Genomic DNA, 20258 nt, shown 5'->3' on the forward strand with positions numbered 1-20258 from the left:
CACTGTCGAGCTTAAATATATCTTATATCTGAGCTATCTGTGTCCTCAGCATTTAAAAGACTTGCAGAATAATTTTCCAAGTATAGTTTTCAGAGACATTCTTGGTAATGTAGAGCCTAAAGTCCTAGATTTGTCTTTGTTGCTCTTCTCTGAACCCCTTTCCTACACATCAATATTCTTTTGAAAGAAAGAAAGCTTGATGCCCCAAACTGCATCAATATTCTAAATGCACCAATGATATGTGGAAGGTTAGAATAACGTGCTTCAATTTAAAAGTCAAATGTCTCTTAGCTGCCTCCCATTACCTAATTAACCTTGTTGATAAAATGTGTTATATTGCTTGGATGTGAGCAGACATTAAAATACATCTTTACAATGGTCATCTCTGATACACATATTTGCCATCTGAACTGGTGCTTGAATCAAATCACATAAGTAACTACTCACTTTAATAGATGTTTGGGAAAGAGAATGGGGACTGAGCAGGGGAGTGGGATTAGACTCGTGGGTGTCTTGAAACTAGCAGCGCAGACAAGATTATCTGGATGGGCTGTTTTTGTACTGCAACATTTGGGGATTCTAATGGTAAAACTGTTCATAGATTTAAAAGGGGATTTAGGAGCAATTTATTTATGCTGAGGCTGGGGAGATTGCAGAACTCACTGACAGAAGCTGTGGTTAAATCAGAAAGCTTCAGAATATTTAAGAGGACATTTGATGCATACACAAGGGAGAAGGAAATAGAGGGGTACAAGAGAGGTGATTAGGAGCAATGTTGGCTCATGTGGAGTACAGACATCATCACAGACTTTTGGGCCAGATGGCCTGTTATAATGTAACTTCTCTGAGATGTTATCCTCTTGTTGTAATTCTACGTAGAGCTTGTGAGTTTTATGGAGAAGCTAAACTGGGATTAGAATCTGGCATATAATAGAGAAGGATTTGTGGGGGAGAGTGGAGTTGGCCAATTCTATGTAACTAACATGCAAAACCATTGAGAAAAAAACAGAACCTACACTTCAATTCTACCAAATCCAATTCCCTACTGCTATTATTTCACTATGACAGAGGTACAATATCTTAGTTTGGAGGCAGCTGAAAACTGGACAGACCATCTCACTCCCCTCACCTCACAGTTAAAATTACCAAAACCTATCCAATGTTCAAATGTGTACAGTATAAGGCAATTCTTTATCATACAACCTAAGCAGTAGAAGTCTTGTTTGAGCAAGTGTACCAAAGTATCTTATTCAGCCATTGCTAAAGATCTGAGCAGATACACCACAGAACCCAATTATAATGCAAGTATGTGTATTGCATGATTGAGGCATGAGGTCTGGACCCTGACATTTACATACCAAACCCCCCAGCCCCTAAATGCACCAGAAAACTAGCTGCCTATCAGTGCCTCAATAATAATCCTTAATAATAATCCTTGCATTTGATATAGCGCTTTTCACGTCGGGAGGACGTCCCAAAGCGCTTCACAGAACACACTGTAAAGTGAATTGACTGTATATTTGTGGGCGAACGCGGCAGCCAATTGCGCACAGCAATGTCCCACAAACAGTCATGGATTGAAAATGACCAATTTATTATTGTTTTTGGTTTTTGGAGGGATTATTATTAGGCTCTGTGTGGAGTAAGGAAACTTGCCCAAGGTTTCGCCCTGCCTGGAATTGAACTCAGGTCTCTCGCTTGCAAAGCGAGTGCTCTAACCACTGAGCTACAGGACTCAAATAGTGCTGTTGCAATTCAAAACATGGCATTGCACCATGATGTGTTTTTTTACAGATCACAAGAAGTGTGATGATGCATTATGAAGTGTGACACCCCGATTTGAAGCATAACGCACTCTAATGGAACCAGTTGACTTTCAGCACTGTGCACCACTGGTCATGTGATTGGTGATAGTGCCCTGTTATATGGTTCGCTTTATGTACCTCCTCTCCTCAACTATCATTTTACAACAAGCCTCCACTGTAAATGCATATAGTTCTACAGGATTTTGTTTGCTTGAAAATGTCAAAAATGGAATCAGGATCATAGCCTTTTTTTGCACAAGAATTATACATCCTACAAAATACAGTGCTTGCGTACTGTTTGCAGCGCTGATGCTGGAAAACTACAAAACTAACATCAAATAGCAGGGGACTGTATCAAGATTTTCAAAATTGGGAATAGTTTGAGAGAGTATTAATGAGTCAAGCAAGTATAAATTGAGATATTTTGGTTCTTATTGTTAGAAGGAAACAAGAGGAGGAAGATTGGAAGAAAGAAATATATAAACAGATAGTTGTTGGAATTCAGAATGCTTAACAATAAATTGTTGCTGTAGCCAAGTCCACAGGAAATTGGATAACACTTGAAGATAAATAACATTAACAGGTTTGGGGATAGAGCAGTGGAATAGGCTTAGTGTAGATAGCTCCAATGGTGAGGAGCTAGGATCATTAGTGATACAATGGACCAAGTGGCCACCTGTCTGTAAGCGTTCTGTAATTCTATATGGCAACAGGGATTTGTTGTGTATCAGTGGTTTTCTTTGTCCTTTTTATCCTTGATTTTTAGTTGCATTCTCCTGCCTTTTCACACTGCCTGCCTTTGCTAAAGTCTCTGCCAGTGATGTTCTACACCTGTCCACTAGGAGGTAGTCAAGAGATGATCCACTCTCCGATTTCCCCATGTTTCCTCTGGGAAGGAAGCAACACAAAATTACAAGAAAGGTTCGGTCAACAAAGCGTATTTGGGCCATTAGATCCCAATCTTCACAATTCCACTCGAGCAACTGCTTATTCGATGGAAATGAAATGATCTCATCTCTGCTTCAAAAGAGAGGACAATGAAACCGCTGCGGAAGAGAAGGCCCTGGGTAGTAACTGCCATTTCCAACCATTTTGTTCCTTAATTATCACAGGGGAAGGTGCAAGAGTGGCTGCAAGAAACGGGTTGACTTGTCATTTGAACTTGTTTTGGAGCCTCTGATTTTTGTTGGCCAGCCGGTGTTTCTCACATGCGGAAACCCGTCACCATGCTGAACAGTATCCAAACTAAACAGAGTTTCATACGTCCCAACTCTGGGTGGAAATCCCAGAGATATTTACTTGTTGGAGCCTCTGATAAAAGGTTTGGCTTCTCTCTGAACTTTCACTCAGTTTGAAATTGAGGATGGAGTCTGCAGCAAATTCTTGCCCTACCACTAGGTGGAGCAACACTTCACTCCTGTACAACCATGTAATGTGCAGTGTTTGAAGTCGGATACATTTGTATTAAAAAATCTCTCATTTTAGTTAATGCTCAGTGTTCTATCTTGAACAGAAAGTCAATAAAGTAAATATAAGTTATGTAACAGACTTTGGATAAATACATACAGAAATTTCTGTGTTGGGTTTACTATCCAATATAAAAATAATACCAATCCTTGCATTTGATATCGTGCCTTATCACGTTGTCAAAACACCTTGGGCAAGTTTCCTTACTCAACATGCCTGATAACAATCCCTCAACAACAAAATATAATAATTTGGTCACTTCAATCCATGATTGTTTGTGGGACACTGCTGTGCGCAATTGGCTGCAGCATTTCACCCACAAAATATACAGTCAATTTACTTTACAGCATATTCTGTGAAGCGCTTTGAGACGTCGAGAAGACATGAAAAGCGCTATATCAAATGCAAGGATTATTATTATTATCTCAAAGTGCTTCATAGGATCTTACTTCAGTGTGCAGGGACTGATTTGTAGGTTACCCGGCAGCCAATCACCATAGTGATGACCAGTAAACGGCCACAAAGTGAAATGGGCTTCAATACTTGAAAATCAAGCAGAAGAGCAAAAAGCACATCCTTTTTTTATTCAGCAACTATAATTGAAATTTTTAGAATCACAGAGCAGACACCCTGCAGGTTAAAACAATTTATTCTGTTTATAGTAGTATTATTACATGTGCATTTGAGTAGAAGGTAAAGCTAGTTCCCTTCATTAAGCAAACTCATACAAGGAATATTGTAATAGCTGGCAGGGATGAATAATAAAAGGTACGAGACTAGAGCAAACAAAGCACCTCCTGATTATAATTTGAGGCTTTGTGGAGGCAGGAGGAATTATATCTGAAAACAATGCAATACACACAATAATACTAATAATTAAACAAAACCATCTGCTGCAGGTTCCGTTGGTTTATCCTCAACGATAAGGTATGGTACTTCTATGCCCATTTTCCCCTCAGTTGGAAGACTGGATGAGCAAGGTATTGATTTTTCTTCAGCAGTACAGTTCTACCAATAGGAGAAGTTTTCATTGCTAATATTAGGACAGTAGGTTTATATTTACGATATTATACTCCTTGCATTTGATATACCGCCTTATCACACCGTCGAGACATTTCAAAGCGCTTCACATGCTGTTCACAACAAGTGGCTATGCTGAAAATAGCCACTTGTTGGTGCCATATTAAAATGTTGTTTTCTATTAGTGATTATCATTAGAATCATAGAATCAAAGAATCGAACAGCACAAAAAGAGGCCATTCGGCCCATCGAGTCTGTGCCGGCCTTTTGCAAAGAGCAATGTAATGTCAATCCCACTTCCCAGCCTTTTCCCCATAACCCTGCAAACCCATCCTCCTCAAATACCCGTCCACCGCGTTTTTAAAAGTTGTTATCGAATTGGCCTCCACCACCCTTTCAGGCAATGTGTTCCAGATTTGAACAACTCGCTACGTGAAACAATTTCTTCTCACTTCCCCTCTTTTAGAAACTATTTTAAATCTGTGACCTCGAGTCACCGACACACCCACCAGTGGAAACAGTTTTTCCCTTTCTAACCTATCAAATCCCCTCATGATTTTGAAAACCTCTATTAGGTCTCCTCGTAACCTTCTCTGCTCCAATGAGAATAATCCCAGCCTCTCCAGCCTTTCCTCATAATCAAGGTCCCTCATTCCTGGTACCATCCTTGTAAATCTCCTCTGCACCCTTTCCAATGCCTTAACATCCTTCCTATAGTGTGGTGCCCAGAACTGGGAGCAGTATTCTAACTGAGGCCTAACCAGTGTTTTATATAGGTTAATCATAACCTCCTGACTCTTGTACTCTATGCCCCTATTTATAAAGCCTAGTATCCCATATGCCCTTTTTACAGCTTTATCTACCTGTCCTGCCACCTTCAAGGATTCATTTACCTGAACCCCCAGGTCTCTCTGTTCCTTCACTCACCGTAAGATTGTATTATCTGGCCTGTATTGCCTCCCTCATTCTTTCTTCCAAACCTCACATTTCTCCACATTGAAATTCATCTGCCATGTGTCTGCCTATTTGACCATTCTGTCTATGTCTTCCTGCAGTTGGCTACTATCCTTCTCACTGTTTACCACCCTACCTAACTTTGTGTAGTCCGCAAACTTGGAAATGGTACTTGCTATACCCAAGTCCAGATCATTTATGTATATTAAGAAGAGCAGTGGTCCTAATACCGATCCCTGGGGGACGCCACTGTACACTTCCCTCCAGTCAGAAAAGCAGCCGTTCACCACAACTCTCTGCTTTCTGTCTCCCAGCCAATTCTGGATCCATGCTGCCACTGTCCCTTTTATACCATGGGCTTCTATCTTTCTTACAAGTAGATGGACCGCTCTGACCTATTGTTGAAATATATTGACTATCACTTCGGGATACATTGGTATATTACAAACAGCAACCAAATGTTCCAGATGGTTTGATAGTTAAATGGTTAAAAGTAGCTTTGCTGGACTGGTTAAGGTCAGTTTCTGATTAAATGGCTACAGTCTCAATACCTGCCTATGTCAAGGCTGAGAAACAAGCAGGTTGCGGAAGGCTGCCCAGAAGTTGTCCATATCTCTTTCTCCTTACCAGATATTGTCAGGCGAAAAGAGCCTGCTCAAAGATTGCTAGCAGCCTGTGAAGAGTGGGGGCTCTCTGTGACCAGGGAAGGTGGAATTAGAAACACATGAAGTAAGTAACTTTGGAATAGTTGGAGTTGTGTAGAGCGTCAGCACACTTCCCAGTGGAATCGATATTGATTCTACTGTATCTATGTATATGTACAATGGTGAGGGAATTTACCTCCAGTGAGAAAGTGAAGGAGGAGGAGTGGTCGGCAGCAGCCAAAGGAAAGACAAGGATAGAGGTCAGTCGGTCGTTGCCCAGTCATCAGAACGGGTTGTATGCTTTGATTCTGTAAATACTTATATTTGACTAATTGTTCAATAAAACTTTGTTACACCACTTTGGATTGTCAGGTCATATTTTGTACTCAGGGATCGGAAATCCCAACACTTTCCTGCTTGGGATACTTTTTACTGTTATACTATTTGTTGTGCTATCTATGTATTCTCTGGAGTATTTCCTGTCCGGATAACCTTGATGGTGCTTGGTGCAAATGAAGCACAGATAAGCTAACAGAACAGGTTTGTCTGTCACAAAATATTTGATGTGTGTGCAGAGCTGCACCATAGTGGCCAGACCAGAAGCTGATGAAGCCAATTCAAAAGAGAGGGAGTTTCTGGCCAACAATCCCCGAGAATTAAATATTCATTTCATAGGGTGTTTGCTGTATCGTACTGCGTGCAAAGTAGCTGCCTCATTTGCCTACAAATATAATCACCTCCCTTGACAATTATTACTTGTGAAGCGCTTTAAGACATTTTGACATTATAGGCACTACATCAAATGCAAGGATTATTGTTATTAATTTGATACTATACAATCTGACAAGAGGGCATGGGCTGAGTAGTGGCAAAGTCGGCAATAGTGCAGTAGTAAGGGTGTCTTGTGGCTGAACTGCTGAAGGAGAGCAGGGGAGCTTTACTCTGCATTTAAACATGCTTTTCCTGACCAGGGCATGCTTGATGCTGACACTGCGTGCTCGGAAAAAGAAGGTTTGCCAGCGCTAAATCTCTGCCCTCAATGACTATTGAAACAATGTTAACAAGATAAATTCTCTCACAATTGGAACGTTCGGATGAAACTGCACAATAGTTTTGTTGCAAGAAAGTGAGTTATTTTTGATGTTAAAAATGACTGGAGGAATGTTGTTGGTTTCTCTTTGTGTGTCCAAAGATCCCCGTTTGAAAGGCAGGCCAGGGGAGCTGACCATATGCTCAGCATTCAATTAACAGCATTCAGAAGACTCGGCTATCTAGTCTGTGCATGTTTTGTTATTTTCAAGTGTTCTGTAGCTAACATTCCAGTGCCACAAGAGGCTTTTTGTCACTTATGGCGGGGCTTTGAACCAGGCACATACACAATAGTCCCTGACAGCACACAAGTGCCATTTCACTACGGTACAAGTGTCAAACTGACAGCGCGTGCTGCTTGTGTTGCTGTATAGCTCTGTTCGACAACGGCAGTGTGAATCTGAAAGTTCCATCACAGCCACAGGCAGTCCCAGTCCCTTGATAGGCGACCTGATCCATAAGCTCATCAACTGCTGAAGGTAACGCGTATTGTCAGGGCCAGGATTGATGCGCCTCAGCCAGGACAGCACTGGGGCTCCTCTCAGTTCCTGCACATGAATTATCCAATATTAAAAACTGACGATTGAATTGCTGAGAGGAATGAACAATATTTTCTGGTCTCAATGAGGCATTGGAACCTTTTCTAGTTCTAGAAGCACATGGTTTGCATATCAGAAATCTGGCTACATGGCTTTATGAGCCAATATTTGCCAGAAGTTTTCATCGGGTCTGTCTAGGTCCTTTAATCGTCTGACACAAACAATGACAATAGACAGGAGCAAATTTGCTCTTGTATCTGAGTATGTAGAAAATAACTGGCAATGCATCCCAAGTTGATCACTCCCAGATCATTTTCTCAAGGGTTTCAAGATCTCTGCCGAACACCTTGACAAAGGCATAAATGTGACGGTTAAAAGGTGACAGATTCTGCCGCGCTGGTATGTTTACAAAAGTTTCTTGAATCACTCTTGTGCTCTCGTGCACTTCAGAGACAAAAGCTTGCCATCTCCCTGTTATGAGGTGTGCACTCTCTCTGTGCTTATGTTACCGTACACCATGCTGGTGATAAAGCTACAAATGTAGGTGGAGGTGTTATCTTGTAATACACTGCAATCTCATTAGAAGGTAGTTTCCTTGTACAATATCTCAGAAGCTTTGCTATATAAAAAAAGGGTGGAAAAAGAGCTGACTTTTGGGATACTATTTCTGTGCTGATGTCACTTCCTGCTTGTTGTACACATGTACAGAGGAAATGACAGCAACATCAAATATGATGACATTTGTAAAACAAAGCCTTTTTGCCGCACTTTCACGGAGGGAATGAGTGGGGTCGACAGCAGAGATAGGATGGGGGCAAGACCGTAAACTCATTCAAAGTCAAGGAAGACAATAACCACTTGAACTTATGCAGCGGCCTGTCAGAGCAGCAATGGTCCTGGAGGCAAGGGGAGAGATAGAAAGCTGGAGTTGGGTGTCATCTGCGTACATGTGGAAGTGGCTCTATCCCTGCCGATGATATCACTAAGGGGGGAGCATGTAGATGAGGAGCACCACACATGACCTGTCAGGGGCAAGAGGAGACTCTGTTGCAATGACATAGTAAAGACACTTAAATGGGTAGGAATGAAACCAGAGATGGGGGAAGTTGGGAGGAAAAAAAACAAGCAAATCTTGTTTTGTAACCAAAAAAACAACTCTTCTGGAGGCCCAGAATGATTTGATGTATCAGAATTATCACTACTGTCTTAAAAGATTATGCAACATTTAAACAAAATTAAATTCAGTCTTAATTTAGAAGATAGTTTTCTGAGGTTCTAAAAAGAATTCAAATTGAATTGCAGAAGTTTTCAGAATTCTGGAAACTATTAAATAGTCTCAAGGTCTCTGATTATTGTTCATATGCAATCTTTCATATGCATGTCATACATTAAAGGACTGTATTGTGTAGAGTGTGCATGTAACAGATCTTATCTCAATCTACTGGAAGCCACAATTATTTATTTTACCCCACATTCCATGTCCCACTGCCACTTCGGTCCTCTCCCTCATTCAGTTATTCGATTTGACTCAGATTCTCACTTTATTTTTCTATTAACATAAAACTATGCAATACAAAAGCATTTTGCTCGATGACCACTGTAATTTCCTTTGCTTTTGTTTAATTTCTTCTAGCTTCCTAAGTGTTTTTTTTCTCCTCTCGCTTGCAATGATTTTTTTTCTCAAGCCTATTCAGCCCTGGGGGCTCCAGACATTTAGCTTATAAAATAATATTGAATCATAGATGTAAGATTAAATTCTGCAGATTAAATTGCACTGCAGATATTTCTATGTCTATAGGGACATATGTGTAAAATTTACTGAATGATTACCAGTTATCCCTGACTCACTGCCCTCCACTCCTCCTCATACCAAAGCTCAGATTGGGTGCAAATCTATCTGTCCACTGCCTTGGGACGTCCTCCTCACGTGAAAGGTGCAATACAAATGTAACATCTTGTTGTTGTTATCCCATATTAACAAATTTGTTATGGAGCAGAATATCTCTTTCTTTTCCTTTCACGCTCCCCCTCCCCCCATCATATTATTCTTCCTGTGATAGTTATATAAAATAATATCGCACAGAATATGGCGCAGTTCTGACAAAACGTCATTGATCTCAAATATCAACTAATTTTCCTCTCTCCATGGATGCTACCTGACCTGCTGCGTGTTCCCAGTGACTTCTGTGTTTATACCAGAAACATGCCAGTTGATCCAACTTGTCTGTGCCAGTGTTTATACTTCAAACAAGCCTCTACCCCTCATTTTTCTCTCCCCTATATCCCACTATTCACTTCCCCCTCATTTATGCATCAAGTTTTATCTTAAATACACTGATGAATATATTTAACATATAATGTGATGGTTCACATTGAGGTGTAAATTGTGAGATTCACAAATAGATTTGTAAACAGTAAATTGTTTCAGTTTTCTTTCCTTTTTACCTTAATCCTTGACACACAGAGGAGTTGGACTTCCAATTACATGATTTACTTGGAATTATATTCCAAATGCATGATTTGACACTATCTAACCGAATCTGCATAATCTACAAGCTTGGAAGTCATGGCTAAGTTATGATTATTGGAGTCATGACTTGTAATATACTGTATCTCACGTGATAGACATGACTTCTGTCTTGTGGGTTCATTGGGCTGCGTACAATTAATGTTCTGTGACATCAAAGAGCAGAACTATGATAAAAGTGCCCACCGCAAAATGAAAATCAATGCATCATCTCCAATTTTAAGTTATCTTGTTAGTTTGCATTTTCATATTAAAGCTAGTTAAATTGTTCAACTGAAATCTTTGCCATTCAAAATGCTACTTCATTAAACAGCAGTTCACTGCATACACATTAATATATGTGGGTCATATGCCAAAACCTGAAGGGTCAACCAATGGATAATGGATACTTGATCCTTCTCCACTTTGGGGAAAACAATCATTAACTCAGATCCTAAGGGAATAGGCAGCACAGTGCAATGTTGATCATTTCGGACAAGTGCAAGATTAATTACCTGGAGGTTATTCAAGCTGTTGCTTGACTCAGACTGCTGGGAACACTATGCTCAGGTGGTCACGCTTTCAATGTTCACCTAAGGTCGCTGGAGAGTCAATCAAAAGTTTTTCTTTCAGATTCAACAAATGTACCGCACACAGGGCTTTGGAAGAACTCTCTGTGGCCTTTCTCATATTTTGTATAATCTTTTGAAATAGAAAAGCCTAATATTTGTGACCTAATTGTTAATGGGTTGCCAGGAAGGGTGGTTGAGGCCAGGATACTCATTTAAGAAACACCTTGATTCTGGGAGTCTGATAGACTGGATATTCTGGAAGGAAACAACACAATTTTTTTTGTTCATCGGGGCTTTGAACTTAATCTAAGATGACACTTCAGTACATTGCCATGAGTGTGTTGCATTGTTGGACCCTTCAGATAAAAAAATAAACTGATATTCCATCTACCTATTCAGGTGTAAATTTAAAATCCCCTGGCATTATATGAAAAGAAAAGGGAGTTTGTCCCAGTATCCTGGCCAACAATCCCTCAAATAAAATTAATCATTCACGTCACGTCTGTTTGTGGGACAATGTTGTGCGTTCTGCTGAGCTCACCTGGCTCAAATCAAACCTAACTGTCCACCGGCAGATTTAGCTGGACCATGTCAAATCCTATCGCTCTGCCCTCGCCTCCGCTAAATCATTGTTCTACTCCAAGACAATCTTGGAGGCTAAGGACAACCCTAGGCTCCTCTTCTCCATCACAAACCGACTCCTCTGCCCACCCTCTCACACCTCACCCATCCTCATCTCTAATGCCAACTAATGGACTTCCTCGAATCCAAAGTCCAGCTGCCTCTGCCACTGCAACTATTATCCCCTCCCCATCTCCTCCTCCCACCTCAGCCCCTACCCACTGTTCCCTCGACACCTTTGAACCCGTCTCCCCCTCATCTCTCATCACCACCATAACCCAGATGAAACCCACCACCTGCTCCCTGGATCCCATCCCTACACCCCTCCTTACCTCCCAGCTCCACCTCCTTGCCCATTCTGCTCACTGACATTGTTAACCTCTCCCTGTCCTCTTGTACTGTTCCCACCCCTTTAAAAAACGCTGTCGTCATTCCTATCCTTAAAAAACTCTCTCTGGACCCTTCTCTGCTCTCTAACTACTGCCCCATCTCCAACCTCCCCTTCCTCTCCAAGGTCCTGGAACGAGTTTTTGCTTCTCAGCTTCGCTCCTTCCTCTCCCACCACTCCGTTCTCGAACCCCTCCAATTGGACTTCCGTGCTGCCCACAGCACAGAAACAGCCCTGGTCAAAGTGACAAATGACATTCTGTCCATCTGCGACCAGGGCTCCCTCTGCCTCCTCGTCCTCCTTGACCTCTCTAATTTCGACACCGTCGACCAATCTATCCTCATCCACCACCTCTCCTCTCACCTCAACCTCCACAGCGCTGTCCTTGATTGGTTCAGATCATACCTCTCACACCGCCTGCACTTCATCTCCTCAAATGGCTTCTCCTCTAGCCCTCAGACCATCTTGTGCGGTGTTCCTCAGGGCTCTATCCTTGGTCCCTCCTCTTCAATATCTATATGCTCCCTCTTGGTGACATCATCCGCAGACATGGGATCAACTTCCACATGTATGCGGCTGACACCCAACTCTACCTCTCTGCCTCAGCCCTTGACTCCAGGACCAAGTGTCCTCTCTCGCACTAGGCTCCGTAACCCTATCAGCCCCATCCTTGCCTAACTCCACTGGCTTCCCATCACACAGAAGATACAGTTTAAGATCCTGGTCCTCACCCTCAAAGCTCTCCATGGTCTTGCTCCCCTTTACCTCTGCGACCTCCTAACCCCCTACTATCCTGTTCGCTTCCTCTGCTCAGCGGGCTCTGACCCGCTTCACGTCCCCCGCCATGCTCGCCCCACTATCGGCGGGCGGGCCACTCTGCACCCACCCTCTGGAACACCATCCTGCAGTCTCTCCATCTCACCCCCTCCCTCCCACCTTCAAGACCCACTTCAAGACCCTCCTTTTCGACTGTGCTTTCGATCTCCCTGCTTCCCCCGCTGGCCTCGCCCCTCCCCCACCACAACCCTCAGCTCGGGTCCGAAACTCTGTCTGTCCAGCGCCTTGGGACGTCCTCCCGATGTGAAGGGTGCTATACAAATGTAATTTTGTTGTTACTGTTGTGCGCAAATTGTCTACCATGCACATCACTTCATCGTACAATCTTGTGAAGTGCTTTGAGATGACTCAACAATGTAATAAGGTACTATATCAAATACAAGGCTTTTTATTATTCTCTTCAGCCATTTAAATAACACCTTTCATGTTGGGAGGATGTCTCAAAAAACACTTCACACAGCTGACTGGGAATCCAAGCTGGGACAGTGGGTGCTGAGGAGGTTCTTTGTGTTCGAGTTACAAGGAGATCAAATGGGCTTTATTCATCCAAACCACTCTTGCGTTTTTATGACCTTCATGTGTCTGCAGAGTCTTTGTTGGTATGCTAGGTTTGTCTTGCGTAATGCCAGACATTTTCAGGAGATGTTTCCTGCTAAACCAAGACAACAGAACAAAAGGCCACAGGTTCAGTGTTGTAAAGGGTAATTTTAGCAAAGACACCAGAAATATTTTTTTTCACATGCGTAGTATGTGGGGGAAATGACTATCAGAATGTGGAATAGGTTACCTCAAATGGTTTGAGGTTATGCATTATATCATTTAAAAGATTGGACAAATCCCCAAGGAAATATTATTTAAAAGCTATTTGGGATAGAGCAAGAGAATGGGGTTTGGAGTTGAGAGCTCCAGTGGGAAAGCAAGCAGCGACACTGACTTGGTTGGATGAATTGCTTCCTTCTGTGCTGAAAATCTTCTATGATTCTATGGAGTACAATTTGTAATTTTCCTTGAATAGTGCCAGTGTTATTTTTACTCGTTATTGTCACAATTAGCAGTAGTTGGTATTAACATAACATTGCTAAATAGAAACTGAGCTGTCTGTAATACACTAAATAGCCACCAGATGGAAGTGTCCAGACCCGTCTCAAATGGGACTCAGACTCTCACTACCGACATCTTTTAAAAGTGGCAATTTTTTGCCTTCACATTTTCGAGCTTCAGGGAATGTGATGAGTTTTTATTTTGGTTCATTGCTCCTTTTTCCTGTCTGGATCTGCAGCAATTTTTACTTGCTACCAGGCCCAGAAAATGTTTTTTTTTTTGCAGTGGAGGTCAGGGCGTCTGGTATCTGGGGTAAAGGGACATAGCTGGATGAGATGCTGGATAAACTTGGATTAGTCTCCCTGGTTGAGGGTCATTTGATTGAGGGATTAAAGGCGCCGTTCTTCGAATGAAACTTTAAACAAAATTTGCCTGTTCAGGTGGATGTCAAAGATCCCATAGCACTATTCAAAAGAGAATGGAGTTTCTCTCGATGTCCTGGACAACAATTCCCCCAAATAAAATTGCTCACTGGCTGTTTGTACAACATTGCAGGATGCAATTGTGCTGCTACATTTACCTGCATATACACAGTCGCTTCCTTTCACAGTAAATGCTATGAAGTACTTTGAGACGTCCTTCTGATGTGACAAGGTCAAATACAAAATGCAAGGATTATTATTTTTCATATTTGGGAAGTAAAGCCATTAAAGGATATGGGAAATAAAGCATGTTAAAATGACCTGCTCATTCCGACTACCTTCAAAAAAACAATTTTGCTCATGACACGTGATTGGATTTTGACCTTCTGGAATGTTCTTAGCTCTTCGCTTTCAATTTTATGCAGAAATTTGCACTGACTGAGAAAAGGGGATAGGAAAGGGCAAAATTCTACTGGTCTTTGTGTTCGTGTACCTCTGCGGAATTAATCAAACTGAAAATTCAATGCTGACATTCAGGTAGGCACATTAACAATCACAACAACTCACAGTAAAATCCTGTGCTTTGAGATGTCTTCATAACATGTTAAGGCATTGCATCAAATGCAAGGATTATGATTTACTATTATTATCATGACTTTTATCATTATTATTATGACAGCTTCCCAGATGTTATCCAGACAGTGCAGATAGTTGGATAACCTTTTAGGACACAAGTTAAGCTATTCATGCAGATCAAAGACTATTAAAAATATTATCCTAATAAGATTTCAAAATACTGCTCCACTGGAATTAAACTATGGGATAAACTCTTAATTGAAATTGTGATCAAAATCAATCTAAAATAACTTGATCCAATCTGACCTATCCTTTTGGAAATAGATACTGTAGGGATTGACACTGATTCAAACACTCGATACACACACAATGTCTTGTTGAAAACCTGTCTGGTGTCAGTGAATAGAAGTTAGTGACAGTCAGTGGCTTCATTTCACATCGGAGGCTGGGGTGGTTGTCATCTGCCAAGAAAGATGCCTCAGAGGGTATTTTATAGAGGTACATAGAATTTTAAATGAGGTTAAAAAAGTAAACCCAGATCAATACTTTAGAATACACCAAGGCAGTGGAAAGAGAAGACAAGTTTGTAACCGCAGAGTGCAATTTCAGGACAGACATTAGGAGATACTTCTTTACACAGAGAGTAATTAATAACTGGAAGAGGTTGCCAGGAAGGGTGGTCAAGGCCAGTATACTGGACTCATTTAAAATTCAGCTTGATACTACGATGGAAAAGCTATCAATCTTGCAGAAGAAGAAAAAAAACGATAGATGTTCACTAAAAAAACCTTTCATTTTTAGCAGCATAACTATTTACCTGGTTTATTATCGCGCTCCAAAATACCTCTCAGGTATAAACCAGATTTTCTGTAGCATATATTTCAACGATTTTTTGTGACTAAAAACTTCATCATAACTAAATAACAAATGTTATAGAATTCTTTATTGAAAATTATCCAAAAACCACATGATTATATTTTTCATATGTGGGCCTTGTAGCCCCATAGAGTATTGGTTAGGACATTCGCCTTGCAAGTGAGAGGACTGGGTTCAATTCCCAGGCAGGATGAAACCTTAGGCAAGTTTCCTAACTCCACACTCCTCTGTTTACCTAGCAGTAAGTAGGAACCCAGTTGTTAGTTGACTAGTGGATAGTTTTCTGGTGGTAATAAAGAATCCCAATTTATTTTAAAAACTTGGTCACTCCATGCATGACTGTTTGTAGGACATTGCTATGCACAATTGGCTGCCCCGTTTTGCCCAGAAAATACACAGTCAATACACTTTACAATATATATATTCTGTGAAGGGCTTTGAGATATCTCAACGATGTGATAAGGCGTTATATCACATGACAGGATTATTATTATTGTTAGAGTTTGATCTTTGAACTCTCTTTTGCCACTCTTTGCTATTGAAATCTCCTTTCTGCACAAAAAACATAACAATCATCTCTTATGCATGTCCGGAAATTCATTCAAACATTCTTTCTTGAAATTCTGCTCATATTTTCTTCTCTTAGATGGTTGTATTCTCAGTTGAACTTCAATAACCCCCCCAGCTATGCACATGCCAAGTATCTGGAATTAGGGGGAAAGGTTGGAAAAAATGTCACACTACGATTCAGCAATGGATGCCAAACTCCATTCTGTATTTTCAAACTCCCTCAATACGACCTGAGGCTTGGTTTAGCCATGGCATCAACAGAGCCACATTTTTAAAAACTAGTGCAACCACTGCCGCAAAGACTGTTGAGCTTTCCCATAGACCCTTAGATGGACCTAAAAACCCATAGCGTATGAGGAAAATCCATACACTTGGCAGCTATTGTACTCTGGAAGGTCACCTTCATCCAAACTGATCTCGTGATTGTTTGTTCGAACAAGGTGCAATATCAGTCTTGTTTTCATGTTGTGTTCATGTTATGAACCACAAATATATTTATACTTTTTAACACTAGTTGCTTCTCTCTGCAAGCCTGCCTCAGCATGATATAATTCCCTAGTGACCCATATACTCCTACTAGTAATACAACAACAACAAGATTAAATTTGTATAGCGCCTTTCACGTTGGGAGGATGTCCCAAGGTGCTGGACGGAGTACAGCATTTCAGACCACAAAGCTAGTAATACAGTAGTTAGCTGATTGATTTTTTAAAATCAGTTTTGCTGCATAAAAGTCAGGGTTAAACTAGATTAAAGTAAACTACGTACAACAACAACAACAACAAGATTCCATTTATAAAGCGCCTTTCACGTCAGGAGGACGTCCCAAGGCGCTGCACAGTTGGGTCATGACCCGAGCAGGGGGGAAATGTTCAGGGTGAGGGGAGGGAAGGGAGGGAGCGAGGAGGGGGGAACTGGTCATGGTGAGGGGAGGGAAGGGAGGGAGCGAGGAGGGGGAAGAGAGTCGAGAGGGGAGCTGAAGGCTCGTACTTGCTAAGTCAAGAATAAAAGTCATATCACAAAGTTTTTGGTGGAAAACATTTTTTTATGCATTTCATCAATAAAATTCCAGGTCACTTTAGGTTGAGAAGTGGAAAGCAACCCACATCTTCACTTCATTTTGGAAACAGTGGATCAAAATTGTGACATGTGAAAATAGCCCTGGTGATATTTATCACATCCACTGAAAATGTATTCAAAAACTGACCTTGGGATGGGAGATGGCAGCATATGCCACATTTTTAATAATGTCACATGCCACACTTTTGACCCCGATAGGTGTGGATGGCAGTACATTTTTCCTCAAGACTGCTAGGAAACGTTCTAATGAAAGCTTGTGAAGAGGGCAAAAAAAGATACTCACTGTCTCCTTGGCAACGCAGTGGACCGAGTGCAAGCTTCGCTTCAGACCCTGAGCGGTTAGTATCTCCAATTAGGACCTGGCTGACTGGAAGGTGATCTTTATAAGCGAGAAGTCCAGTATCTTTCCTCCTGAAGGTATATTTTGTGAAAAGGATATATTATTGTACGATAGATGTAGGCAAGACATGAATTTTTCATGAGTATAGTATTATATTTTGGAATGTGAACAATCTAAATGGAAAATTGTTTGGCAGACCTTTTTTTAAAAAAAATGTTCCCGAAAACGATGATGTAAATTAGATTAAAGAGCACCACTCCACCATCTACAGTTTGCTTCATGCTTTATCATGTGGAAAATAATGCTCCATTCTTTCAGATGTCCACCAAACATAAAGCTGCCTACCAAGCTTTCTTCAACAAAGATTTTAGAATTTAAGAGGGCAATACAATGCTCGAAGGTTCAATGCTAAATCATGAATTTTTCAATAACCACTACCACAGAATGTGCCCAGACCACCCTATACATTATAATACTTGAATTTGATATAGTGCCTTATCACATTGTCAAGACATTTCAAAGGGCTTCGCAAGATATGTATCACAAGACTGGGTATTTGTGGGGAACACTGCAGCCAATTTCAACAGAGTAATGTCTCACAAATAGCCATGAAGTGAGTGATCTATTTTTTGGCTGGATTGTTGGCCAGGTTGCTGGGAGAAACTCCCATCTCTTCTCAAATAGTGCCATAGGATCTTTAACATCCACCGGGATGGGCAGTTCAGACCTCAGTTTAACATCTCATCCGAAGGATGGCAGCTCTGACAATACAATACCCCCCAGCATTGCACTGGAGAGTCACCACTATTTGATTCAAAGTTCTGACGTGGGACTTGAACCCACAACCTTCTGACTCAGAGGCGAAAGTGTGACCACTGTGTCAGGCTTCCATTGCCAAGCATGAAAGCCAGTTCAGCTCTGCTTATCTCCATCCCCCTTCCTCCCCCTCCCCTTAGGTGGAGAGTCAAACAAAAGCAACATGATTTAATTTCTGTAAATATATCAACAATCCGAAAACAACATTGTTTTACTATTTTGAAAATGGATCACAAACATTTTTCAGAGGTTCACAATAATTTTTTAGGACAATTTACATAAAAACTAATATAATAATACAATAATAATTGAAGCACACCTTTCAGTTTATTGGATTCATTTATCTCTGCACACTTTCTTAGAATTTTCTTATACGGTTATAAACTGATGTCCCAGATTACATAAATGTTCTTGCATCTATACTCGGCGAGACATAATTTGTGTCGTTAATGAGTTTTGAACTAATTTGTTACTATCATTAAATTGGATGCTTTAATAGCGGTTTGGTTCTACAATCAATAACAGTTCAAAAGGGGCACAGGATGAAATGCATTGATTAGTCTATAATTTGCTAAAAGGTCTTGCTAATGGATGCCTGCAAAAAGCAAAAGGCACAGAGGTAAGGATTTTACTCAAATGAGGAACGTGGAAAGTGTAACGTTGGTGGCTTTGATCAAGAGAAAGATGTGTGAGGAAATGAGCAAGGCTTGTAATTACAAAAATGCATTGTGCAAAAAGGATTGAAATTGTGTTTGAATACTTAAAATAAAAACAGCAGTAGAGGTCAATGGTAATGGCAACACTGAAATACACAGCAGTCTGGTCTTTGAAATCACAGTCTAGGCTGATACTCCAGTAATAATAATTATCCTTGCATTTGATATAGTGCCTTTAAGCACTCTGGGACGCCACCCGATGTGAAGGGGGCTATATAAGTGCAACTTGTTGTTGTTAAAACGTCTTTGAGATGTCTCAAAAGCACTTCACAGAATATGCTGAAAAGTGAATTGACTGCATAACTTGTGGGCGAAACATGGCAGCCAATTGCACACAGCAACACATGACACTATTTGAAAGAGAACGGCATTTCTCCCAGTCCCCCAACAATCCTGGCCAACAATCCCCCAAATAAAATGAGCTGTTTGTGAGGTATTGCTGTGTGCAAATTGGCTTACAGAATACACAGTCACTACACTTCACCATAAATCCTGTGAGGCACTTTGCGACATTTTGAAATTGTGATAAGGGATTAGATCAAATGTGAGTATTATTATTATTATCATAATATTTTATAATCAGAAACAACTAAACCCAATTGTTGTTGCAAAAAAGCATCAAGTAGCAACTTTCCTCTACATAATCCCACTTCTATGTTTATTTTCCAAAGGCAACATTTATATATTTGAAATAAGACTAATTGTAAGAGCACTCAACAATGAATGGACTAAGCTGAAAAAAAAGATTCCTCAAACATCCTGAAAGCCACTTAGAAATAGACACCTCTTATATTTGACACATGTTGAAAACCCAACTGGTTACAACAATAATTACTCTACAATACATCTCCCCCATTCACATACAAGCATTCTACTGCTTCTCAACAGTACCTGACATCTTTTCTCCATTTACTGGTAAAATACAACATGTTTAGTACATCATTTGCAACATTTACAAATAATTCAGATTTTCCTTTCCGATTGATGTTTAATCATCATCCTGTTTCTCTGTTCTTTTTATCCACATGTTGTCAGTGGCTCGTGTGATTGCAGACAGAAACCAGGATATATCCCCAGAGGGTAATTAATGACTGGAACAGATTGCCAGGAAGGGTGTTACAGCTCAGTGATGGAAATGGGCTGAAGAACCTTCTTCATCCAAACAATGCAACAGATACCCAACACTGCATTGGAGTGTCAGCCTATACTTTGTGAGCTCAAGTCCTGATGTGGGGCTTGAACCCACAACCTTCTGACCCAGAGGTGAGAGTGCTACCATTGAGCCAAGTTGACACACACATTTATATAGACAAGTGACAACATATGGGGAGGACTCTCACATGTATAAACCTATAAGTGCAATGGATCTCTCTCATGTT

The 20258-nt window shown here is 40.9% G+C and overlaps 1 protein-coding gene across 2 annotated transcripts in view; it reads right to left on the reverse strand.

The window, feature by feature from the left end:
* The window catches only part of LOC103187001 (contactin associated protein 2), an 855622-nt gene that overhangs the window by 173717 nt on the left and 661647 nt on the right, over positions 1-20258 (reverse strand). For both annotated transcript variants that reach the window (XM_042331730.1, XM_042331729.1), the window contains one exon: positions 17291-17418. In XM_042331730.1, coding sequence (XP_042187664.1) covers positions 17291-17418 — 128 coding nt within the window. The remainder of the gene's footprint in view (positions 1-17290; positions 17419-20258) is intronic.

Source organism: Callorhinchus milii, unplaced genomic scaffold, assembly GCF_018977255.1.
Source record: "Callorhinchus milii isolate IMCB2004 unplaced genomic scaffold, IMCB_Cmil_1.0 Scaffold2, whole genome shotgun sequence".
In the NCBI taxonomy this organism is placed as follows: domain Eukaryota; kingdom Metazoa; phylum Chordata; class Chondrichthyes; order Chimaeriformes; family Callorhinchidae; genus Callorhinchus; species Callorhinchus milii.